This window comes from Phyllosticta citribraziliensis (genome assembly GCF_038025025.1).
Source record: "Phyllosticta citribraziliensis strain CPC 17464 chromosome Unknown J3D65scaffold_10, whole genome shotgun sequence".
NCBI lineage: Eukaryota > Fungi > Ascomycota > Dothideomycetes > Botryosphaeriales > Phyllostictaceae > Phyllosticta > Phyllosticta citribraziliensis.
The window spans coordinates 619,784-641,768 of record NW_027117347.1 but is presented as its reverse complement, the minus strand read 5'-3'; the positions used below and the strand labels follow the sequence as shown (position 1 = coordinate 641,768).

Here is a 21,985-nt window from a genome sequence, read left to right as displayed (position 1 = left end):
GGCTTCCGTCCCGCTTGCGCACCCGTAGCGACACTTTCGTCCCTTCATTTTCTTATTGCCATGAACCACTTGTCCTGATCCTTTGCGTCATTCGCTATCGTCCGCAGCTCTCACGGACCAATTCAGTGCCCCTCATGTTGACTCTACTCCGGATGTTTGGATCCCACGAGCCGCGAACTTCACGAAGAAAGCCGCCCTCACGATGCTCAACGAGCTCAACGAGCTCTTCAGCCCTGAGTGCTCTCCAAGCGTCACGCCCTCGGTCGATATATCCCATGATTGTCAACTCACCTTGCAAGATCCTGTCGAACGTGGCTGTTTCCGTCTTCCTTCCTTCCTTCTAGGCCTGCAACATGAGCACCAACAGACTGGGACCGATTTGAATATCATGTATTGATGACATACTTAGCCAGTACCCAGAACGAACGGATTGCTTGAAAAGCTGCCTGGCCGCCCGATTCACACCATCGTTGACCTCTGTCCACTCCATCTTCAACTCTGCACAATTACTCTGGCTTGCCATTGCCTTTGCCGTTGGGCTTGTCCGAAATGTTGGCCCTGCCATTCTCGCCTCCGTCGTTATTATCCTGTCTGAGGTCAAGCCCAGTGTGGACGACTTCGGCGATGGGATCGATGTCGCTGGGAACGCATGTCGCTGGGCTTCCGTAAGGACCAAGAGAATCGTCCTCCTTCTCCAAATTCTCGCTGGCCTTGTGTGCGGAGTCTGACACTGCTGTTCCGACCTCCTTCACGGCCTTCGAAACGGTTTCGGCAGCGGCAGTCGTGGCTTCAGCTATCTGGGCACCAGTAGTCTTCGCCGCGTCTTTTGGCGACCGTTTGTTCGAGCCCTGTTCAAAACCATGAGTACGCTACCCAGGATATGTCGACTAAGCCTTACCTCTGCACCAGCCTTTCGCTCGGAGTACAGCCCAGTCGCGGACAAGGCCGAGCGAATAATATTCTCAGCCGTTGGCATCAGCCCATCCTGGCAGATCAGCTATGCGAGCCAACATAAGATTCAGGCTTCTGGTCACCTCTTGATTGACCACCTTGGGCTCCACAGCCGGTAAGTCTTTGCCTCCTTGGCCAGCAGGTTGAGACCCTGCAACATCCTGGCTTGGACGGCGAGGCTTGCGGTTCTCGTCGCTCATAGTGAGATCCGTATGCCGTTCTTGTGGTTCAGCTAGGTAGGACAAAGGGTAGTTCGGGCCTTGGCAGCCTTTCGTGTATAAGCGACCGAAGGGAGGAATGCTCCTTGATCCAGCGAAGGCTTTGCAAGATGCTTTGCAAAACAACTTTGCCTGTAGAAACGGCACACTGCATCCAAGCGAACAAAGGCAGGTACCCGTCTCGCAGCTTCTCTGACACTAACAGCTGAATAGCGCTTACCAGAAGCCTCCGTGATGTTTACGGAAAGCCTCGCCGCGTCGTTTGACGGCTCATTGCCTGGATCACGGAATCAAACTTCCCGAGAGTCGGTGATGCAAACCACTACCGCACCTTCCTTCCATGAAGAAGTTTCCTTAGGGACCCGAACTTTCTCCCTCGTCGGTCCTTCGCCATGGGGCCGGGACCAAGACACTTGGGCTCCATTTGAAGCCTTCTACACCCACTTCAATCAGAGCTCGGGATTTCAAAACCATGTGCAGTCCCTGTGGCTGTGCTAAGAGACATCTAAGTTTAACCTGGCCTCATTCCCAACTGTGAGGCTTGCCAAACAAATTGAACCAAGCACGTCCACTCCCTTTATTAGTTGTTTTCTTTTTTCAAGCTCAGGAATTGGTTCTTCATTTATGCAGTGTTCTTGATAAGCTTGACACAGGCTTATGAACCAATCATTCTGGCCCTATGCATTACCAACCCCTCGGCTTCTACTCTGGCTCCGTCAACGACCTCTGCTACCACCTGTGCCGGTCATTTTCGGTCTGGACATTGCACCTACCACATGTTCCCTCTTCCGCGATCCTAGTTTCACGTACGTCAATGCATGCACGTTTCTTGTCAAAAAGAGCTTGAACAAGACTGGCTGGCTTTGAACGCCATTGTCATACATCAGCAACGATCCAAGCGCCATGGGAAGCACGGCAGCAAACGTCGGATGCACACCAATTGGAGACGCAGTAGTACGATCGGTGCCCGATCGGTTCACAACAGCACCTGCAAACGTCGGTGCAGGCGCGTACCTGGCTAACCCCCTCGTCGTCAGCTCGCAAGCCACTCAAAAGCAGACGTTGGGCTGACCGGTCTTCAAGAGGGGCCTCCGCTGCGAGTGTTACCGAAGGAGCAACAAGTCTGACAGACTTCTAGGCCTGCGCATGTCGATCGGATCTGCATCGTGCCCAACGTCCGGTAGGTGGGAGGGATCCTTGGGGAATGGGTATTCTTAGACAAGTCCGGCTCTCCCACTCCCACGTCAAGTAGCAGAACCTCACGCGAAGGACGTTGGATTTCCCTGCTCCTTCAAACGGAGCCGAGCTGCAAGCATTTGCTACGACAAAGGCTAATTCACAGCGTCACACGGGCTCTTGACGCTCAGACGAACAAGCTCAACGGGCTCTCAGCAGGCACACCAAATATCCAGAGCTCTGAGGTCGTGGTTCCTCACAGGTCAGGTCAAAATCTCATCCGCCTCCAAGCAGGGTTCCTCTGGGTCAGACGTGCAATCGAGTAACCTGGATTTCCAAGATGATCTGTTGACACACCTATTTTGGGGCGACTCCGAGCATCAACTCCCTGGATTTGGAGACCGACGAGCCACTCTCAAGCACGAAAAGGGACAGTAGAAAGCGAGCGCTTCCACGCAAAGTCGGAGATGAAAGTTTCAACATCTGCAACGGTGGTTCTACAACAGCGGCATGATGTGGACTTGGGGTGGGTCGCAAGGTCGAAGAGCTGTCAAAAAGCCAGGAACACCTTGTTCTTAAGGACCCAACCACCAACAGACATTGGTCTGCCTGGCCTCCACTCCGCAGACCTGCGTGGGTTGTCATCGCGGCTGCGGTGCAACGGGTTGGCGGCCTAGGTGCTGCCACGACCGAATCAAACGCCCTGCGAGACGGATAAGCGCAGGGTAGCGCGTGGTGCGGCCAGGTCGTCGGTCTGGCCATTAATATATTCCAACGTGTTGCTGGCGTATCAACGCAACGCGTTGCTCGTGGAGGCATGGTGATGACGGCGAAGCGCGTCGGATTACACTACCCTGGCGAGTCCGTTCTCCGCGCGGATGCAGACGCTTGCTGCCCGTGCTCGCCTCCACGCTCGCCTCGCCGCCCGCGTGGCTGCCACCGCCACGAGATTGTCTGCTCAATGCGTCCAGGCCTCCAGAATCCCAAGGAAGAGGGAATGCTCCGTTCAGAACCACTGCCGGCAAAGTCCACCAGTTCGGTCAACCGCCAGACCAGGATAAATACATACAACATGGCACCCCCATTCCCAGGCATATCAGACTTGTGCCATCATTCCTTTTGCCCTGTATCCCCAGGCCCCCGTCTAGAAGCACCTGATTTACTCCACCATCTTTTTGTTTCACTCTCTCACAAGGCGGCTGCAGTTCCAGTGCTTTGTCTTGGTCCTTTCTGCCCAACGCCCCGCCTGCGCAACACCACTCCCACCACGACACAAGCCACAACCGGATCCATCTTCGGCTGCATCGACGTACCTGGAGAATGTGCCTGGCCTACCCACCAATCATGACGCCCATCACTCCCTCCCCAGACTTCAGCCCGGTGTCAGCACCAACATCGACCACGAATGGTCATTACCTGGCCGACAACTTCTGCCTCACTCTTGGAACACTGCCGGAAATCGATTCTCACTTGCTTAAATCATCGCTCAAGTCCTCATCCGATCCACTGGATTCATCAAATGCCAATACCCTGGCTCGCAGTAGCTTGAATGCTCCCTGTGGCCCCGCATATGCTCCAACAGGCCCTACAGGACGCAGTTTTGTCAAGAAGCGCCCGCGCAACATGTCTCAATCTAGTGCCGACAAAGATTTACGGGCTGGTGGAGACGCCCATCCGTCGATTGTCAATGGCGTTTCCGCATGCAATACTCCACACGGCTCGGTATCAAATGCAAAGAAGAGGCCAAGCACGGATACTATCGACTATCCTCGCAGGAGAGCCATCATCGCGGTACGTGTAACAAGACTTCCGTATTCATATCCCACGAACCTGGTCGACTCATCCTCTTTCAGTGTGAGATCTGCCGCTCCCGCAAATCTCGCTGCGACGGTAATCGTCCACGATGCCGTCTGTGCACAGAACTCAATGCAGACTGTGTCTACCGCGAGCCAGGGATAAAGCTGGATGCTGGCGACAAGCTAATCCTCGAGCATCTTGACCGCATCGAGGGATTGCTGCGCTTCAACATCTCCTGCCAGCCTCAAGTCAGCAACTTGTTCGACTTCACTTCCCACTCTCCAACTGCAAGCCACAGTACCAACGACGACATCCTTGCCCACAACTCCGGCAACCTCAGCGGCATGGTCCCGCTGTCTCAAAGCAATCTGAACGGCTTCGGGAGCCGTGACCAATTTTCCTCCGACTTGAACACGGGATCAAAGACGCAGGCGGACTCGGCTTTGAACCTGCTGCAGTGGCCTTTGGTTCGGGATCTCGTTTCACGGAACTATGATCCGCAAGTCATGCTCTCACTCGAAATGTCGCGCGAACCTTTGAACTTTTCGAACAAAACGATCAGCCTGGATCTTTCCAACGCCAACGTGTACGTCCACGCCTTCTTCGCACGCGTCAACGTCTGGTATGCCATCGTCAACCCGAATACATGGGCAGCATTCTATCGGACTGCCATTTCCAAGGGACTGCGCGAGGGGCCCGAATGCACAATGGTCCTTCTTGTGTTGGCCCTCGGAGCAGCCAGCAATGCTGGAAGCATGGCTCAGCAACCAATCAACACCGAACCGCCGGGCATCAACTACTTTGCAGCAGCCTGGAATATGTTGCCTGGGCTGTTGACATTGAACAATGTGCTGGCTCCTCAATGTCAGTTCTTGGCCGCGGCTTACCTGTTCTACATTGTCCGACCACTGGATGCTTGGAACATGTTGACGAGTGCAAGCATGAAGCTACAGCTCTTGTTGGGGGCACCCAACCGACTGTCGCCTCAAGCAAGGGAACTTGGGGGAAGAGTGTTTTGGAATACGCTTCTTTTTGAGAGGTAAGACCATTACCAGATATGAGAGTCAATATCGAGTGGCTAACCAGGTCAAGTGACTTGCTTGCCGACCTTGATCTTCCTCACTCCGGAATAGCGCAATTAGAAGACAATGTTGGTCTGCCGGGTGGTTTCGAAGAGGAGCTCGAAGATGCCCCAGCTGGCAGAGATGAGTTGTGGTATTTCACCGCCGACATTGGTCTGCGACGCATCCTCAATCGCGTCAACCGTCTCATCAACACAAAGACCGTCTCATCAACTTCGATACAAGAGCTCGAGCCCTTGGTGTCGGAGCTCGATCTACAGCTCACTCAGTGGTACGAAGGCCTGCCATTGCCGGTTCAGTTCCCACACAGTCGAGTTCCGCTTTCCAACCCGGTGCAGACGGTCTTACGTCTGAGGTACTTTGCCTGTCGGACCGCGATCTTCAGGCCCTACATTTTGGCGGTCCTCAATGACGAGTCTGCCGCGCTGGATGTGGTGGTGCAAGAGAACTGCCGACGTTGCTTGGAAGCTTGCATCCGCCAATTGGAGCACATCTCGGCTCAGTAAGTTCATCGACACATGTGGTAACAAGTCCGCGAGATCTAATAGATTCATCAGCCACGCTGGACACCTTCCATATTTGTGGCAAGGTGCGCTCTCGTACGTACCCCAGCTTCTGAACGGCAAAGTGGCTGCTTTGCTGACGATTTTCGCTTTACAGGGTCGTTTCACAAACGCTGTTGGTCATGGGCGCAACAATGTCACCCTCGTTGTCGGCACTTCTGCCACCCCCGCATTCAATGGACGCGATCATCAATGACGTGGTTTGCGAGATCGAGCTCCTTGCTCATCTGGCTCCGAGTCTTCGGCTGTCCGCAGAAATCATCCGGGAGGCGGAAGACCGGCGCCAACTGTTCCTTCAATCAACCGGCCTCAAAGTCTGATGTGACGGCGAGCAGTCAAATTGAGGAAACTACCAGCGAAGACCGAGGAACTTCTTTCACCAATCGTTGTCGCTAAGTCTATGGTTCGTTTGGGCCTATAGCCAACTCGGCTGTTTACCAGGACGAGTGGCCGGAGTAGACATGCAAACAGACAGCCATGCAGATTGATAGGCAGTATTGCCTCCGGCTAGAGCATCATAGGTGCAAAGTCCTGGAACGCCATGGGCCTCTTCGCGTCGCAAAGAGCCACGAGGAGACGTGACTTCGTACGGCCTTTACCAGCAACCGAGCGGCCGTGACAACCCCGCGGAACCTCGAAGTCTTTCAATCTTGGTCGGACAAACATTCGCACCTTCCAGGCCACATTTCCCTTCTCGGCCAACGGCGCACTCAAGACGCACAAGCTTATGCGAGTGTCGTCGATCACTCGCTCTGCCTGTCCGTTTGTGGCAAGTGGCCCTGCATACCCACAACCACCCACGCCGCCGCAGCCACAATACTGCTCTTCTTCATCCTCCTCGTGGCCCAATTCGCAACCCTCCTTGGTTGCTGCCTTGGCCCACGCGTCCACCTTCCACCCAACTTATCCGATCGTATCTGGCGCGGCACCCCCGAGCTCTTCCTTCCTCGGCTCCTCCCGCAGACGGTCGGTCCTGGTTCCCATCCGCGGCACAATCCTCGCGCCACTTGAAGTTTCCGGCCAAGACAGACCAGGAGTTTTCCGAAGACGGCGGGCACTGCTGCTGGATATGTCTGCATGTGGATTGCGGGGTGCGTCTCGTTTGCGGCAGAAGACCGTCAATCGATCGCCGGGTATTTTGCCAGGTCGGCTCATGCACCCCACGGCTTGTCGCTATGTCTGCTTGAAGAACTCGGTTGATCTGTCTCTCCTGCGACGGCTGACTTCCAATGTCGCTTTCATGGTATCCGAACCCATTAGTGCGAGGTCCGAATGGCTTGAAGCCCGATGAGCCGTCGCAGATGGTGCCTGTTTCTTCCAATCGCGCGTCTTTTTCTTCTCATCTCTTCTTTTCGGGTGTAGAACATCTTGCTGGCGGCGGTGGCGAGATGGAATCCCGTACCTTTGACAGGGACGGTGACGAGCCGGTTTTGTGGTCAAGCCAAAATCTTTCTTCGCTCCTCCTCGCCCATATGTTGTTTGTAGAGAGGATGGGGAATGTTCTGTTTAACAAAAGATTGCATTAGCTTCTCATCATAAAAGCATCGAACATCATTGTCTTACTGTACTTTGCCTGTCGTGTGAGCTAGACCTCTCTCTGAGCGGCAGCCATGTTGATTGGCGCCCTGTCGAAGTCACCAATGCTCTGGCTCCGTTGTCTGTCAACGTACGCTCATGCATGCGGTTCGCAGGACTCCTCAATATACACGCAATCCCAAGCAGTACCCACCCGTTCTACAGCATCGACTGCTTAATTGACTCTGGTTCTCACTCCAGGTGAACAGATCCTCCTACGAATTTCTTTCTCCTGTGTAGTCGGCGCTCCTGCCACGGCACCAGTACCAAAGCCGTCCTCCGGCTTCAACAACGCAATCGGCGAGTTGACGGCAGAGCAGGCGCCCTTTCCTCTCCGGCTCTATTCTATCCCGCCGTCTGCAGTCCAGTGCTGCGCTGCCCATCACGTCGATCCGCGCAACGACAAACCCCGAGCTTCTGGACTGCGCGTTTGCATGAGCATATGGATTTGGCAACAACGAGGCGAGGCAGTGCGATGCCAGTGATGTCGTCAGTAAGCAATGACGATGCGATCGTTTAGCCAACTCGCCATCCTGTTCATCATCTCGTACGCGTGGAGTCTTCATCTCGGCGACTTTTTCAACCGCCTCTCTTTCTCTCCTCTTCCTTTCTGGAGCGTCATAGTCACTAGGCCAGATCTGCAAGAACGGAAGAAGCCACACCTCGCTTCTCTCCGCAATATCGCCTTGAAGATCGCTCGTTACCCCACAGCAGTCTCCACGACGACTCGGTGCACAACAAAGTTAGTGAGTGGTGTACACGGCGGACGGTGCGCATCAAGGTGATCAAGTATGTAGTGCCTAGAGGAGAAGCGAAGGCGCGAAGAGCGACTCGAGGAGATGACGAGATGCAACGAACACCGCGAGCGAAGAGCTGCGAACAGCGGCGGATACGAGACGGGGGCCGCAGCGGCGGGAGAAGGTGTGACCTCGGCCGCCGTCGTCGGGTCAAGACGAGAAGACGTTGCGTCTTAGTCATAGTCATAGAACGACATCAGGTGCACTTTGGACGCAGGATGTATGGGGAAGAGGAAGGTGGAGGGGTGGGAGGGTGGATGTGAGACAGAGGGTGGGAGGCTAGATTCGAGACTTGTGGGAGTGGACGATAAGAGAGAGAGGGACTGAGGAGGGAGGGAGGAGGGATGGCGGCAGTTGGGATTATGGAATGAACGGACGACTGGGTGGGTCGGCAGGAGGCCTGGTTGGGTGGATGGGAGTCATTCAGTGGGATGACAGATAGTCATGTGAAAGTGGACGAAGAGCGACTAGGAATTTGGTGATTTTGACATCTCTATCGAAGGTATACGCTCGTTGAATGGAGGGGAGCACGCAGACCTAACGCTGCGTCGCTGATAAAGCCCAAAAAGGACATGTGTGGTGTGGCAGCAAGATGGAACAACTATCGCGGCGTTGACAAGCGGTTTGAGCAGGACTTGACCAACAGAAGAAAACCAATGAGCACGATATTGCAGATGGTGATTGAAGTGATGATGATGATATATTGAGCCACATCTAGGTAGCAAGCAAGACAGAAAAAGCCCAACCATCCCACGTGAAAGACCACTGTGACCAAATCTGGATATGCGCAAAGAAAACATGACAAAAAGAGAGAAAAAGCCGCATTAAACGTAATCGCAAAAGAGCGTCATGAAAAGCGTCGCCACCCACAGCGAGATCAAGGTGTTGCCACGGCCCAGACCGCTCAACGAAGGCAATTCGCGCTCGGTAATGGCAGCCGCGGAAATCTCGAGAGGTTCGGGAGATGGTGAGGAGGATGAAGAGCCATCAGCAGTGGGAGTGGAGACGGCAGGTAAAGCGGTGATGGTCGCGACTCGCGCCACATGCGCGCAGTCGTCCACCGGTAGTGCTGCTGCCGCCTCCGCCGCCATGGCACTGCGCAAGAGACAGCGACAACAGCGCGTAGCAGTGGCGGCCCTGCTGCCAGTCGTCGTATTGACCGCGCAAAAATCGCCACCATCGCCGTTGAAGTTGAAGTCCTTGCGCGAGGTGTCAGATGAAGAAAAGTCGGGGAGGAGAGGTTGTCGCGGGTGGCTGTGAGCCCAAGACTCAGAATATGCATCGGTTCCACACGTCCATGCCACTGCTGGCGCAGGCCGCGGCAACGGGGGCTGCGTTTGCGTTTGCTTTCCTTTTCTGCGTGTTGGCAGCAGTGGCAGTAGAGGCGTTACGGGACTGCGGTTCGGCTTGGTCTTGGGCTTGGGCTTGAAACCGAAGCTCTTGGCGACGAAAATGGCGCTGGAGGCGACGCAGGGGGCTTTTCCATGGAGAAGGGGTTGTGGCGTTGCTGGGGGTTGTTGCGGGAATGACTGCGGTGACGGGGACAGCAGGCTGCGGCGGAGATACCAAGGCCGAAGTTTCGTCTGCTCGTCTTAGATGTTCTTGTCGTTGAGGGGGTTCCTCGCCAGAGCCTGGTGAAAAGAGAAAATCGAATCGGTAAACGTTCGCGTTTTTTTGTTCATCGTGCAAGAATGGACGGTTTTGGGATTTGTTTCTTGGGGAACGGGATGGTATAAAAGCATGCTTGTGCTTTACGCGCGGAATGGCGTACCGGTGCCAAAGCTGCCGTAGGACCTCTTGACATCGTTCGTGGTCTTGTTGGGCAAGGCGTGAATGTTCTTGTTGCCCTCGAAGATGCCAGAGACGGGCTTCGGGAGGTTGACGTGAGGGAAGCTGGCGGACTCGCCCCTCTTCGTAGCGTTGTAGCTGCGGACAGTGACGTTGGCGCTGCGGCCAACGAGGACGGAGGTGTCGTTCAGGCCACGGGAGAGGAGGACGGAGGTGTCGTTCAAGCCGCGAGACTCGACGATGCGCGTGACATTGAGGCCACGGGGGAGGAGGGCAGAGGTCTCGTTCAAGCCACGGGCCTCAATGGTGCTGTTGAAGGGCGCCGCAGCAACCGTGGTGGCGAGAAGGGCGACGATGGTGGAGAATTGCATTTTTGCTGTTCTTTTGTGTAGATTGATCAACTTCCAAGGATTGGATGGCTGTGGGTCGTGAAAGGAGCGTCCGTGAGAGAGAGAGTGGACGTCTGGTGATGAATGTATATCACCTATGTGAAAGCGATTGACGATGACAACGATACGGTGAGGCGGAGTTTGAGGGCGGAATGTCCTTTATACCAGAGCGGGCCAACCAGGTGTAGGAAAAGGGCTTGATTCAGCCAAGGCTCCGCTCGTGGGCGGGCTCAGAGTGGCATGGATGCGGCGCAGACTCCACCGCTCCATGTGCTGGCCATTGCCAATGGGGTGTGCTGGTGCCCATCGGTGCTCAGCGAAAGCGGCGGGCCTGGCACGTTGCTGGCTGTTGTGAGCAGATCGCCGACAGCTGGAGCAGAATTCGCTCATGATGTGGGGGCATAGATGGGACACACACACTGGACCCAATGCCTGTCACTTCCGCCTTATGCAGAAAGACTTGCGCGCCTGGCTCTTGCAGACGCCCACTGCAGCTTGGCTTGCACCATGTTGCTTTTGAGACGGTGATCGTAAGACGAAGCCGCTCAACTGCAGAGCATCCCTCAGGTCGTGATTTGTTTGTCCCATGGACAGAGTTTGTTGTTTTTTCAACTTCTCCTGCATCACATCCTGGCTTCCCGCTCGGATCCCTGTTATGCTTGAAGCTGATAAGCTTACTATTGGCTTTTGGAGACCCTCCCAGAGACCATCTGAAAAGTCATGACTGACGTCGCGTTACAGCCCTGTAGTCAGGCACAGCATTCAGGTGCCAGGAGGACCCTCTCGGAAATTTTACACTCGAATATTCAGTCGAAGCGAGGTGCCTTGCGAACACGATGCTGTTGACTGCGTCAGGCTTTGATGGTGGCCGGACTCTTTGCGGTGTTGTTGTCTTCGGTGAGGTTGGGACTGTGCACGGCCGAGCAGAAGCCTCTCAAGCCACCGAGCGCACTAGACCACCACCGAACGGCCAACAGCAAACCTGCAAGCGCTAGAGACGGGTCAACATGCCACGGCGGAATGTCTCCCGGAGATCCGTGTACCTATATTGACCCCACAGACGGGCAACAATCAAAGGCGGAAAAAAGGGCGGGAAAAACGTGCTTTTGTCTGTCCAACGTCGAGCCGTTGATGATGTCAGTTGTTGTCTCAAAATCTGCGCCGAGCTGAGAATGGCGGTGTCAAGCACCATCCCCGAGGCGAGTCGGGCGGCAGGCGCCGCCTAAGAATGATAGTCAGGTCCATGAGTGAGAGGTCGCGATGAGATTTTTACCCTCGTCTGCGGCGGACCTTAGATAGGCAGGTATCAGCAGTGAGCGCATGGGCCGCCGTGCGAGGGACAAAAGTCGGTGATGGACGGCTCAATCGTCATTGGAGAATGTCCAGTTTGTTCGTCATGGCGGGACCTGGACTTCACAGCGACTTTGTTGAAACAAGTGGCTAGAGCGCCTATGTTCCCTGGTGCTGGAAGGCCTCCGACGGCGACAAATTCTCTTGCACCTGCCTCAAGGCGCCAGCTGCAGGGGCGCGGCGCCCGGCGCCTCCATAACCTTATTTTTTAGATGTCTGGGTCAACCTTAATCGTAAAAGGGTATTCGGCCCGTGGGGGGTTCTTGGCTCGGCCGTTTCCATCAGCTTGATAAGGTACATCTCGCAAGCCATGACAGCCACTTGTGTGCTTTCTTGTAAACTTCCGGGACGACCCAGCTCCGCGCGGTGCCTTGTTGCTTCGGCTGCGCCAAAGACCTTGGGTGCTCCAGTTTTCCTTCTGCAACCATTCGGACCCAGAATCCAGGTCGGCATTCCGTGTGATGCTGTGGCGCTTGTTTGAATCCGAGTTGGTGGTTGTAGCCGCCCCCTGTCTGGTGGTTGGTGATAGCGACAAGGACGCCCAGGCGCCTGCCAGTCACAATGCCGAGACTATGACGATCCATCCGCACGTGGGATGCTTTACGGACTTTGTTGCAGCGATCACAGTAAAACGGGGGCATCGCGGCCATACGGAGGCTGGAAACTCACCTCGAAGGCCGGGACGACCGGCTTGCTGCTGATGGGATCGGCTACGACTTGATTGTGATCACCCCCGAGACTCCTGTACCGATGCCGACCTGGAGAAAAATGAGCCGACCTCGCACCAAGCCCGCAGGTCTTGCAAACTTTGAGAGTGGATGGCGAATGTGCATGCGCTGTGACGTGGTCTGTGATTGGACTGCCGTACGCGACTGGAAACATATAGAGGTTGTGTCCGCTACCCTTCCTGTCCTGGTTATCAATAGACAGAGAAGCAATCGCCGTGAGCTTGTATGAAACAAGACTAGGGCTGGATGTCGCAAGCACCTGCATGCGCGAGTGTTGAGCTTCGGGAACATTTGCGATCTTGGGTAGCTGTGTGACTTGAATCTGTTTGTTGCATCTGCAGGAGGCGTCGTCTCCTACAACAGTTTCCGTGCGACGTATCTGGCCAATCTTTTGCTGACTTCTTATCGATCTTGAGAAAGGTTTCCAGCGTGATTGACCAGAGTGCAAGTCCCAGAAGCTACAATGGCCACCATCCCACGTAAACTGCGGCGATATGCTTGTAGAAGTGCAGTTTTGGGAAGCTGTATCGCCGTAGTGGCATCTCCGGTGTGCACACTTCTCACTGCGGCACTGCCGCCAGTGGTCTACGCCATGTCGATGTTTGTGATCGGGAATGCTCGGTCGAGGATAAGCTCACTAATGCTGAGTAGATGTTTGATAGTCCTTGGGCCTTTGTCGATGTATTGCTATTTGCAGCTCACCGATAGGTAGGATGTTGGACGGGAAAAAGAAAGCGCGAGTGAGCTTCGGATGACGACAACAGAAGAGTTGAGCATCTCAGCTGCGTGTGGCGCATGAAACACCAGCCGTGATGCTGTTGCAGAGAACAGAGCTGAGGGCTAGCGGGGATGTTTCGACAAGAAGTTCTTCGATTTGATCTGATTATGATTGTTTCTGTTGGAGTGACGTCGGAAAGCATTGCAGCTGCACTCATGCATGGAATGGCCACTGGATGAGGCGTGTTTCAGTGCTGTGGCCTTGTCAGTGTAGTACTCGACCATCCAGGTGTTCTTGATCGATGGTGATTGCCGCAATGACCATACCAAGGCGCAAGATTCGATTCTCATTCAAACACTGCGTTGACAGTCAGAGAGCAATCATCAGCAGCTGCACAGGCGGTAAAGTTGAATAGGGCGCGGAGGAGGAGGGTGTGGAGAGGTGTGGGGGAGGGGCACAAATTACGCAATCCTTAGCGACCGACCACTCAGTTGAAGTTGTGGCCGGTCCATTCTCTCCCGACTGGTACGCACCACAAAAGTCAGTCACCAAGTCAATTCACACCTTGAAAGCAAAAATCGCAAATTCATTATGGCTCATGTTGTTTCTATCCCCCTTCTCAGTGCTTCGGCGCAACCGCCGCCTTGTCGGCCAGGACCTTCTTCACAGCTGGCCTCTCCAACAAGCTCTGGTTCCACTTGGACCACTCAGGGAAATCCTTGGAAGCGTCATAGTCGGGAATCAACCAACCCAAGACGGTTTGCCAGGGGACAAAAGCGAGGTCGGCATATGAGATCTTGTCGCCGACGAGGTAGGGCTTGCCCGTCTTCTTGAGGTGCGAGTCGATGACGCCGAGAGTCCTCTTGATTTCGTTGCCGTAGCGCTCAATCGCACTGGTGATGTTCTTATCTGAGTGGAAGTAGGTGAACCAGGCCTTCTGACCCCAGTACGGGCCCTGTCCGCTCATCTGGAAGTGCAGCCACGACAGCTCCAGGTACTTTTCGGGAGAAGCCGTGTAGTGCAGCTTGGCTTCCTTGTCGTAAGTCTCAATCAGATATTCAATGATGGCGCCAGACTGCAAACACGTCAGCGTTGGATTCACCGTCCATTGGATTGAAACCGGCACATGCCTCGAAAATTTTGACGCCCGTGTTGGAGTCCTCGAGTGCTGGCACACGCCCATTGGGGTTGATTGACAGGAATGGCTCGGACTTGATGGCCGCAAAGTCGAGAAACTTGGTCTCATAGGGTACTTGAAGCTCCTCGAGGACGATGGCCACCTTCCATGGGTTGGGGCCCGTGGCGTGCGAGTAGAGGACGAGAGGCTTGATGGAAGACATGTTGGCTTGGGAGAGACACTGGTTGCGATGAAGGAGAAGTGATTGAATTGGTGAAGGCGAAGGGGAATTGGCCAGGCTTGATATAGACACGCCGTGTCAATTATGTAGGTGCAATCCGTGACATCAGATGTTGGTACGTGTACTCTTTGAGATCCACATTAGCTACTTCATGACCAAATGCAGCACCCAAGACCTGGGAATTCTGGACTCCTATTCGCCAATGGCTGATAATTCGAGAGACGGGCACCACCAAAAGGCGGTTAGCACGCTCTACCGTCTTCGACGGTGCGTGGAATCCAGCGTCGAATTTGTCAGCTCCGACACGAAGCGGACTCTCGGGCAATGTACTACAGCGAGCACTAGCAAATGATGGGTCAGCTTCACGGCTATAGAGGTGCAGAATAGCTCGGAAGCGGAGAGCAACCAGGCACACCAGTCCAAAGTCACCAAGATGGCGAGTGGTCGGAGTCTTGCCCGTCCGGCGTGATTGGTCAGCGGGGGTGCACAGAATAAGAGGACTGGGAGGAGCAGGAACAGAATAGGAAACTAGGACACGACGGAGGACAGTGAAAGCACATGTAGAGAGTGTGCAAAGAACCTGGAGCTTGGTCAACGATGGTTGGTGAATGAGTGGTCGCTCCCATTTGCTGCCTCCAGCCCAGGTCCCGTCAGCTCCGACCTGCAGCTGCCTGTCAGGCCATTGGCATTCCTTTGGCGGATGCGCGACCGTCGACGGCAAAAATCCCATCAACTGTTCTTCTTGTGCGAAAGAATGAGGAAAAAGCGACGGCCCTGTGGTTCTGAGCCGTCATGGTGCCCAACAAACGCTCCCCTTGATGGCCATGGCCGTCTGCCAATCACATTGAAGGCAGGATGGCCTTGCCACGACCCGACACCTTAACCCGTCGTCAAGTCGAGTACCTATCCAACTGAACCTCAAACGTCGCCCTCTACCAACCATCACTCAATCCAGCCGAACAGCACCATGGTAGCCGCGAGGCGCAAGGCCTCTCTGGCGATTGGCGCGTTCGCCGTCTTTGTGCTTTACTTGTCGCATCAGCCTCGTAATTGGCGCGTTCCGTCTCCGTCGGCGCCCGCCTCTCCAATCGGCGCTTCGACCCCGTCCGACGACGACCAAACAAAACTAGAGCCCGCCTCCAAGCATCCAAAATTCAGCTGGAGCACCGTCACTCAGCATTACCCTCTCTCTTCCTTTGCTGCGCTGCCCGAGATCAAGCCTGGCAACGACATCCCTCGCATCCAGCACCAATTCAATCCGGACGATGAAACATCGGAAGCACGTGACAAGCGCCTCAAGCGTGTCGCCGCCGTCAGAGAAGAATTCAAGCACGCATGGCTTGGCTACAGGAAAAAGGCCTGGCTCAGCGACGAGGTGACGCCGCTCACTGGCGGTACCCTCAACACTTTTGGTGGCTGGGCTGCGACGCTCGTCGACTCTCTCGACACGCTGTGGATAATGGGCTTGCACCAAGAATTCCAAGACTCGTTGAAAGACATTGAACTGATAGACTTCAGCACTTGCTCTCTCGACGAGTTGAATGTCTTTGAGACGACCATTCGCTACCTTGGTGGGTTCCTGGCAGCGTACGATGTCAGCGGCGGGAAATTCCCTTCCCTGTTGGAAAAGGCAAAAGAGATGGGCGAAATGCTGTACAAGGCATTTGACACGCCCAACCGCATGCCCCTCACCCGTTGGAAGTTCAAGGACGCAGCAGAGGGCGCAAAGCAGGAGGCCGATGACACCGTGCTCCTGGCCGAGATTGGTTCTTTGACTTTGGAGTTTACACGCCTGAGCCAGGCCACCGGAGACCCAAAGTACTACGATGCCATTGCGAGGATCATGAATCTTCTCGAAGAGCAGCAGAGCCAGACTAAGCTTCCTGGAATGTGGCCAGTCGTCGTGAACGCCAAGACGCTCGACTTCAAGTCGTATAATGGATTTACTATTGGTGGCATGGCCGACTCCATGTACGAATATCTTCCCAAGGTATGTTTCCCGCCCTCGGAAAAGACTGTCCTAATGTAGCAAAGCAACATCTACTCCTTGGTGGCGCCACGCCTCAATACGAGAAGCTCTATTCCAACTCAGTTTCGCCAATCAAAAAGTACATGCTGTACCGCCCCATGGTCCCCAAAAATGACTCGGTACTCATGGTTGGGGACGTGAGCCCGGACGGCAAATCGCCACCGCAAAAGGTGTGGCTGGAGCCCAAGAACCAGCACTTGACGTGCTTCGCCGGCGGCATGTTCGCCGTCGGCGGCAAAATCTTCAAGTCGGAGGAGGACGTCGACGTAGGCTGGCAGCTCACGCAAGGCTGTCTGTGGGCCTACGACAACAGCCCCAACGGCATCATGCCCGAAATAATGTACACCGTACCGTGCAATTCGACAGACGAGTGCGGCTGGGACTACGAGACGTGGCGCGACGCCATCGAAAAGGCCTACGCGCCCGATGTCGAGAAGACGGGGACGACGCACCACTCGGCGGAGGAACTGTTCGAAAAGCACCACCTGCGCGAGGGCATCGCCAAAATCGCCGACCCGCGCTACATCCTGCGGCCCGAGGCCATCGAGTCGGTGTTTGTTCTGTACCGCGTCACGGGCAACGACACGCTGCTCGAGCGCGGCTGGGACATGTTTGACCGCATCGTCAAGCTTACCCGGACGCCCATTGCGCACGCGGCGCTTGACGACGTCACGACGCAAAGGGTCGAGAAGGCGGATCGCATGGAGAGCTTTTGGCTCGCTGAGACGCTCAAGTACTTCTACCTGCTGTTCGAGGAGCCCAGTGTCATCAGCTTGGACGACTACGTGTTGAATACCGAGGCACATCCTTTGAAGAGACCGTCGCCGCCAAAGGGCGACTAGCACTCTTGGAATATTTTTGTCTAGCCATGTTGGATTGAGGCTTTGTTTGATGACTTGGTAATCACGTTGGCAAGTATTTGGGACCGGCGTTGTACATTTTGGATGACATGTACGTTGGACAACAGTGTTGCACATGTAATTGCGGCCGAGGTAGGCAAATTTCAAAGAACTCTTGGATCCGTTCATGATTGATGCTGCAGCCATAGTGGATGTCGAGAGAGATGGGACCTAGTAGTTCGTTCACTGGGACAGCTGCGCCTTGGGAGCAGTCATCCACTCTTTCAGTTACACCCAGGAAGACTCATTTCTTTCGACACCCACTATGCAAGTACTTTTGATGACACAATAACAAGCAGACGCCGCGAATTTAATCCTTCCAACCCCATCTGTTCCCAAGCCACTTGACCACATAAACCAACGCAAGCAGCACCGGCACCTCAATCAGCGGGCCAACGGTAGCAGCAAGCGCCTCATCGCTCGCGGGACCAAACGTCGCAATCGCCACAGCGATAGCCAACTCAAAGTTATTGCTCGCAGCCGTAAAGCTCTGCGTCACGGCGAGGCCGTACCCAAACCCTAGCCTCCGTGCCACGCACAAAGTCAAGAAGAAGATGACGGCGAAGTAGACGACCAGCGGCGCCGCGACGCGCACCACGGCCACAATCTGCTGCACGACACGCGCGCCCTGCGACGCGAAGAGGACCAGGATCGTGTAGAGCAGCCCCAGCAGGCTCCACGGCGCCGCGTACCGCAGAAACACGCCGTCGTACCACGCGCCGCCGGCAACGCGCCGCAGCACGACGCGCGTCAGCACGGCGACGCCCAGCGGGATGCCGAGGAAGACGGCGACGCTGGTGGCGACGGTGGAGTAGGAGGCACTGCCACCAGAGAGGCCAGCATCAGTGCCGGAGTGGCCTCCGATGACGTGGACGAAGAGCACGGCGAGCGGCGCGAAGAGCAGCATTTGCAGGAGCGAGTTGACGGCGACGAGCAGGGCGCAGTAGTCGGAGTCGCCGCCGGCGAGGCTGTTCCAGACGAGCACCATGGCGATGCAGCGGCCCAAGCCCACGAGTATCAGACCGGTGCGCAGGGCGCTCTTGTCGGGCAAGAAGGCCCAGGCGAGGCCGAGCTGACGGTGCGTCCTCGTTGATCAGCTTACTGTCCGGACTTGGAGTTTTTATTTTGGTGTTGGGGGTGGGAGATGGGTCGGGTGGTGTGTATAGGTAGGTTACCATGAGCAGCGGCGCAATGATCCAGTTCACGCCCACGCTGAAGCCTATCTGGATCCACAGGCCGCGCTGCCGCACGACGCGATGCAGCGTCTCGTACTGCACCTTGCACAGGATCGGGTACATCATGACGAGCAGACCGACCGCTAGAACAAACACGAAGACGTTCCTCCATCAGCAAGCTTGTCACAGCAAAATACGTCGGCCAATGCTGAGTCGACACTGCCACCCCGGCCAAATGTACGTACCGATTGGAACCGACACGCCAGCAAACTCGCCCTTTTGCAGCGCGCGGCCAGTTGCGGGGACAAAGTTGCCCAGGAGGATGCCGACGGCCATGGCGAGCAGGATCCATGCGGCGAGGAAGCGGTCGAGGTAGCCGAGCGATTGGAAGGCCGATGTCTTTTTGTTCTCGTCGTTTCGAGATGTGGGCTCCAGCTTCTCGGTATCAAGCGCTGGCGAAGCGGTCATCGAGGTGCTGTGAGCTTTGGTGTTGGCGGGAGTGCTCGCCTCGATGGGCAGTTCTGATGGGGTCATGGTGCTGGTCTAGTGTTGAGTGGGATGACGAAGTTGGTAAAAGATTGGTCAAATGAGCTTGGAAAAGGGGGTTGTTCAGGAGTGAAAAGGAAAAGCTTCTGGAATCTAGCATTTCTTGAGCAAGCGTGAAGTGGTGGTCATGGAATGGCCGACATCGAATAGAGCTGTCACTGATTGACTCTGATTGGCTGGCGGCGGAGCACAGGGTCTTTGAGCTAGTGATGTAGTTGCCCCCGCTGGAGACAGCATCGCGGCCGCAAAGCAATCCTCTAAATCGAGCGAACACACAGCAGACGCAAAGGACCGCGCCGATCATCCACCTCGCTCCATTCAGCATCTCCTGTCCGCCGGAATCCATGGCACGCAAAGTCCGTCCACCCTCCCCAAACCTAACCACGCATCTATCCCACTCACCTCACAGCTCCACCACCACAGAAATCCGCCATCCCGCCATCCATCCGCCAGCGCGACAACCAGCGTCGCTCGCGCGCCCAACAAAAGGAACACGTCGCTCAGCTGCAGGCAAAGCTGCTAGCATACGAGCAGCACGGCGTGCAGGCCACGGCGGCGGTCCAGCAGGCGGCGCGCGCCGTTGCGCATGAGAATCGCCTGCTGCGCGAACTGCTGGCACAGCGTGGCGTCTCTCGATATGAAGTTGACAGATTTCTGGGGGAGCAGAGGAGTGTGGGGATTGAGGAGATGGTGGGCTGCGGTGGTGGAGTCACATCAATGACGAGAGCGACTTCATACACGAGCACCATAACAGACGCCTTCGCCGGCGCGCAGACCTCCATCCCACAGAGCCCCCTCAACACCGTCGAGCCCGCTGCCGCTGCCGCTGCTACGACTCAACCGCATCTCCCGCACGCCTACGACCACCAGACCATCCACACCTCGACACTTCACGGCAGCGACACGGCCAGCGGGCAGGAAATGTCGTGCGCCGAGGCGGCAGCCATCATGGCGGCGATGCGCGGGCAGCACCACAGCAACGACAGTAGCAGCTACGAAGACGACTTGGAGCTGGCGCGGCGCGAGTTGGGCTGCGCTGCCGACGCTCTGCTTATGAGCTGTCGGATCAGGAACGTGCGGCTGATGGATGTGCTGGATCGAGGGTCATAGGTTAGGTTACGGGGTTGGACTCGGACTCTGCTCTCGAGAACCGCAGAGGTGTTTGTTTCTTCTTGATCAAGACCGCGACCGTTGTCTCCACTGGCAAGAATGACGCGCGGTGCCTGCAGGAGTGCAGGACTGGACGCACGAAGGCGCAGCCAAAGTGTCAGGGCGCGTCGTTGTCAAGTCGCGTACAGTGTGTATGAGTACGCGAGACGTCCGTCCGCATTTCATCATCCATGGATGGACAAGAGAGTGACCAACTGCCTTGCCTTAATTGCAGAGAGGACGCCGCGCAACCGGACAAACAAGCAACTCGCCCTTCCACCAATCAACACCAGCGCAGCGCCCATCCCATCCCATTGCAGCACCGTGTGCGGTGTGGGTGGTAGTTGATCCTCTCCTCAGTCTCCATCCAGCATCAATCAACCTCAAACACCTCGCAAATTCCCAGGCGACCACACGGCGACCAACAACAAACAGCCGCACTCCCTTCGCCTACGTCGCCCTTTTTCCCTTCTTCCGTTGGTCGTCAAGACTAGACATCGATGCACTCGTAACGATTCGAAACGGACGCATACGACGTGATGGGCAGCGAGGTGAAACGCCGCGTAGACGGTGCTGTCTCATCTGTCCTCGCTTTTGCCGTTTTACATGTCGGTTCCAAGGAGAAGTGTTGTTTGCTGGGTTGGCGCGACAGCACGCAATGATGATGTATGTACTTTACTATGTAATGTACAATATGGAGCGCGGAGGAGGAGGAGGAGGCGGACGGACCGTTGACGATGCGATGCAACGCTGGCGGCTCGGCTCGAGTCGAATCGAATGCCATTTGACGCGCGACGGACGCGCCTGGGCTGCGGCAAGGCTGTCTTGTCTGTCTGGCTGTTTCCAGAGGAGAGAACACCAACTCCAATGCCTCCTCCACCACCACCACCACCACATCTAACCACCGTCTCTCTCACAAGATACGTGGTAAAAGGCGACTTGGCCACCTTAACGGTGACGTATGCAGCACTGCCACCGCCGCCCCCCCCAGTCACGCAGTCCTTGACAATAAAGCCGTCGCATGTGTACTGTACTGTACATACGGTAAACAACCAACAACAGAAAAGGCTAAAAGTAGAAACGCCCATGAACCCGACCAACCCAATTCGCCAACCAACCAACCAACCAACCAACCAACCAACCCACCATCCGCGCCCAAAGTCGATGACGACATCACCTCGGCTATATGCACTGGAGGACAATTACTATACGGGGCGTCGGCGACTGCTGCGGTAAGAAGGGAGAAGCCAAGTGTCTGGTTCTGTTCAGTTGAGGACCACGAGGCGCAGACAGACGGACAGGCAGGCAGACAGACAGAATCACGCACTCAAATCATCGCATCTTGTTGGTGCTCTCCCCGAGTACAGGGGAGGGCACACTCCCCCCCCCCCAGCCTCCTCCCCACATGTCGGCAGTCACAACTACACATTCAGCCGCAACGCAAGAAGAGAAGAAAGAAGTATGTCGTGTCCTGTAATATGCATGTGCCTACCTAGGTACCTTGCAGTATGTATGCAGATGCAAGTACAAAGCCAATGCACACGATATGCCATGCGCGGCAATCCCGTTTGTTTCGTTTCAAGCAGTACGTACCTCGTACCTCATACCGCACCTTCGTACCTCGCAGCGAGCCTCAGCTCAGCTTCGCTCCGCGCCGAGACGGACGGAGGCAAAACAACCTAAGCTCCACGCGTCAA

At 55.7% G+C, this 21,985-nt stretch overlaps 11 protein-coding genes across 11 annotated transcripts; 5 read left to right on the top strand and 6 right to left on the bottom strand.

Annotated features, from left to right (window-relative positions):
• Positions 1-451: 451 nt before the first annotated feature.
• J3D65DRAFT_62326 (uncharacterized protein) lies at positions 452-1,189 on the bottom strand. Its single transcript, XM_066800146.1, has 2 exons — positions 899-1,189; positions 452-848 (listed from the first exon to the last, which is right to left on the bottom strand). The coding sequence occupies exons 1-2, from the start codon at positions 974-976 to the stop codon at positions 507-509; spliced, it is 420 nt and encodes a 139-aa protein (XP_066652358.1). The 5' UTR covers positions 977-1,189; the 3' UTR covers positions 452-506.
• A 2,226-nt stretch (positions 1,190-3,415) lies between these two features.
• Positions 3,416-6,311, top strand: J3D65DRAFT_62309 (uncharacterized protein). The gene is made up of 5 exons (XM_066800127.1): positions 3,416-4,136; positions 4,199-5,181; positions 5,235-5,726; positions 5,782-5,823; positions 5,885-6,311. Exons 1-5 carry the CDS (start codon positions 3,666-3,668, stop codon positions 6,105-6,107), a joined length of 2,211 nt encoding a protein of 736 aa, XP_066652357.1. The 5' UTR covers positions 3,416-3,665; the 3' UTR covers positions 6,108-6,311.
• Positions 6,250-7,151, top strand: J3D65DRAFT_62334 (uncharacterized protein). Its single transcript, XM_066800152.1, has one exon. It carries the CDS (start codon positions 6,515-6,517, stop codon positions 7,076-7,078), a length of 564 nt encoding a protein of 187 aa, XP_066652356.1. The 5' UTR covers positions 6,250-6,514; the 3' UTR covers positions 7,079-7,151.
• Positions 7,152-8,983: 1,832 nt separating this feature from the next.
• J3D65DRAFT_605531 (uncharacterized protein) lies at positions 8,984-10,318 on the bottom strand (the record flags this gene model as incomplete). Its single annotated transcript, XM_066798362.1, has 3 exons — positions 8,984-9,413; positions 9,451-9,790; positions 9,931-10,318. 3 exons carry the CDS (start codon positions 10,316-10,318, stop codon positions 8,984-8,986), a joined length of 1,158 nt encoding a protein of 385 aa, XP_066652355.1.
• A 1,161-nt stretch (positions 10,319-11,479) lies between these two features.
• J3D65DRAFT_62244 (uncharacterized protein) lies at positions 11,480-12,778 on the bottom strand. The gene is made up of 3 exons (XM_066800071.1): positions 12,356-12,778; positions 11,610-12,194; positions 11,480-11,558 (listed from the first exon to the last, which is right to left on the bottom strand). Exons 1-2 carry the CDS (start codon positions 12,677-12,679, stop codon positions 11,895-11,897), a joined length of 624 nt encoding a protein of 207 aa, XP_066652354.1. The 5' UTR covers positions 12,680-12,778; the 3' UTR covers positions 11,480-11,558; positions 11,610-11,894.
• On the top strand, positions 12,761-13,246 carry J3D65DRAFT_62250 (uncharacterized protein). Its single transcript, XM_066800078.1, has one exon. It carries the CDS (start codon positions 12,878-12,880, stop codon positions 13,124-13,126), a length of 249 nt encoding a protein of 82 aa, XP_066652353.1. The 5' UTR covers positions 12,761-12,877; the 3' UTR covers positions 13,127-13,246.
• A 465-nt stretch (positions 13,247-13,711) lies between these two features.
• J3D65DRAFT_633895 (glutathione S-transferase) lies at positions 13,712-14,521 on the bottom strand. The gene is made up of 2 exons (XM_066801171.1): positions 14,263-14,521; positions 13,712-14,207 (listed from the first exon to the last, which is right to left on the bottom strand). Exons 1-2 carry the CDS (start codon positions 14,470-14,472, stop codon positions 13,752-13,754), a joined length of 666 nt encoding a protein of 221 aa, XP_066652352.1. The 5' UTR covers positions 14,473-14,521; the 3' UTR covers positions 13,712-13,751.
• J3D65DRAFT_62063 (uncharacterized protein) lies at positions 14,412-15,339 on the bottom strand. The gene has a single exon (XM_066799884.1). It carries the CDS (start codon positions 15,218-15,220, stop codon positions 14,573-14,575), a length of 648 nt encoding a protein of 215 aa, XP_066652351.1. The 5' UTR covers positions 15,221-15,339; the 3' UTR covers positions 14,412-14,572.
• Positions 15,186-17,724, top strand: J3D65DRAFT_575935 (glycoside hydrolase). The gene is made up of 2 exons (XM_066797662.1): positions 15,186-16,480; positions 16,525-17,724. Exons 1-2 carry the CDS (start codon positions 15,458-15,460, stop codon positions 17,359-17,361), a joined length of 1,860 nt encoding a protein of 619 aa, XP_066652350.1. The 5' UTR covers positions 15,186-15,457; the 3' UTR covers positions 17,362-17,724.
• J3D65DRAFT_633890 (arsenical-resistance protein) lies at positions 17,600-19,242 on the bottom strand. Its single transcript, XM_066801170.1, has 3 exons — positions 18,839-19,242; positions 18,594-18,736; positions 17,600-18,490 (listed from the first exon to the last, which is right to left on the bottom strand). Exons 1-3 carry the CDS (start codon positions 19,125-19,127, stop codon positions 17,729-17,731), a joined length of 1,194 nt encoding a protein of 397 aa, XP_066652349.1. The 5' UTR covers positions 19,128-19,242; the 3' UTR covers positions 17,600-17,728.
• Positions 19,243-19,375: 133 nt separating this feature from the next.
• J3D65DRAFT_61943 (uncharacterized protein) lies at positions 19,376-20,570 on the top strand. Its single transcript, XM_066799752.1, has 2 exons — positions 19,376-19,495; positions 19,563-20,570. Exons 1-2 carry the CDS (start codon positions 19,484-19,486, stop codon positions 20,247-20,249), a joined length of 699 nt encoding a protein of 232 aa, XP_066652348.1. The 5' UTR covers positions 19,376-19,483; the 3' UTR covers positions 20,250-20,570.
• Positions 20,571-21,985: the final 1,415 nt, after the last annotated feature.

What these genes read in the sequence shown, in the direction of transcription:
- J3D65DRAFT_62326 (XM_066800146.1), bottom strand. Translation starts at nt 976, where the DNA reads ATGCCAACGGCTGAGAATATTATTCGCTCGGCCTTGTCCGCGACTGGG. An exon ending in AGCGAAAGGCTGGTGCAGAG is followed by an intron (nt 849 to 898) that starts GTAAGGCTTAGT and finishes GGTTTTGAACAG; the next exon opens with GGCTCGAACAAACGGTCGCC.
- J3D65DRAFT_62309 (XM_066800127.1), top strand. Translation starts at nt 3,666, where the DNA reads ATGTGCCTGGCCTACCCACCAATCATGACGCCCATCACTCCCTCCCCA. An exon ending in AATACGCTTCTTTTTGAGAG is followed by an intron (nt 5,182 to 5,234) that starts GTAAGACCATTA and finishes AACCAGGTCAAG; the next exon opens with TGACTTGCTTGCCGACCTTG. An exon ending in TTGTGGCAAGGTGCGCTCTC is followed by an intron (nt 5,824 to 5,884) that starts GTACGTACCCCA and finishes TTCGCTTTACAG; the next exon opens with GGTCGTTTCACAAACGCTGT.
- J3D65DRAFT_62334 (XM_066800152.1), top strand. Translation starts at nt 6,515, where the DNA reads ATGCGAGTGTCGTCGATCACTCGCTCTGCCTGTCCGTTTGTGGCAAGT.
- J3D65DRAFT_62244 (XM_066800071.1), bottom strand. Translation starts at nt 12,679, where the DNA reads ATGCAGGTGCTTGCGACATCCAGCCCTAGTCTTGTTTCATACAAGCTC. An exon ending in CGGTCGTCCCGGCCTTCGAG is followed by an intron (nt 12,195 to 12,355) that starts GTGAGTTTCCAG and finishes ACCACCAGACAG; the next exon opens with GGGGCGGCTACAACCACCAA.
- J3D65DRAFT_62250 (XM_066800078.1), top strand. Translation starts at nt 12,878, where the DNA reads ATGGCCACCATCCCACGTAAACTGCGGCGATATGCTTGTAGAAGTGCA.
- J3D65DRAFT_633895 (XM_066801171.1), bottom strand. Translation starts at nt 14,472, where the DNA reads ATGTCTTCCATCAAGCCTCTCGTCCTCTACTCGCACGCCACGGGCCCC. An exon ending in CGGGCGTCAAAATTTTCGAG is followed by an intron (nt 14,208 to 14,262) that starts GCATGTGCCGGT and finishes ACGTGTTTGCAG; the next exon opens with TCTGGCGCCATCATTGAATA.
- J3D65DRAFT_62063 (XM_066799884.1), bottom strand. Translation starts at nt 15,220, where the DNA reads ATGGGATTTTTGCCGTCGACGGTCGCGCATCCGCCAAAGGAATGCCAA.
- J3D65DRAFT_575935 (XM_066797662.1), top strand. Translation starts at nt 15,458, where the DNA reads ATGGTAGCCGCGAGGCGCAAGGCCTCTCTGGCGATTGGCGCGTTCGCC. An exon ending in TGTACGAATATCTTCCCAAG is followed by an intron (nt 16,481 to 16,524) that starts GTATGTTTCCCG and finishes AATGTAGCAAAG; the next exon opens with CAACATCTACTCCTTGGTGG.
- J3D65DRAFT_633890 (XM_066801170.1), bottom strand. Translation starts at nt 19,127, where the DNA reads ATGACCCCATCAGAACTGCCCATCGAGGCGAGCACTCCCGCCAACACC. An exon ending in TGGCGTGTCGGTTCCAATCG is followed by an intron (nt 18,737 to 18,838) that starts GTACGTACATTT and finishes TGTTTGTTCTAG; the next exon opens with CGGTCGGTCTGCTCGTCATG. An exon ending in TCATTGCGCCGCTGCTCATG is followed by an intron (nt 18,491 to 18,593) that starts GTAACCTACCTA and finishes ACGCACCGTCAG; the next exon opens with CTCGGCCTCGCCTGGGCCTT.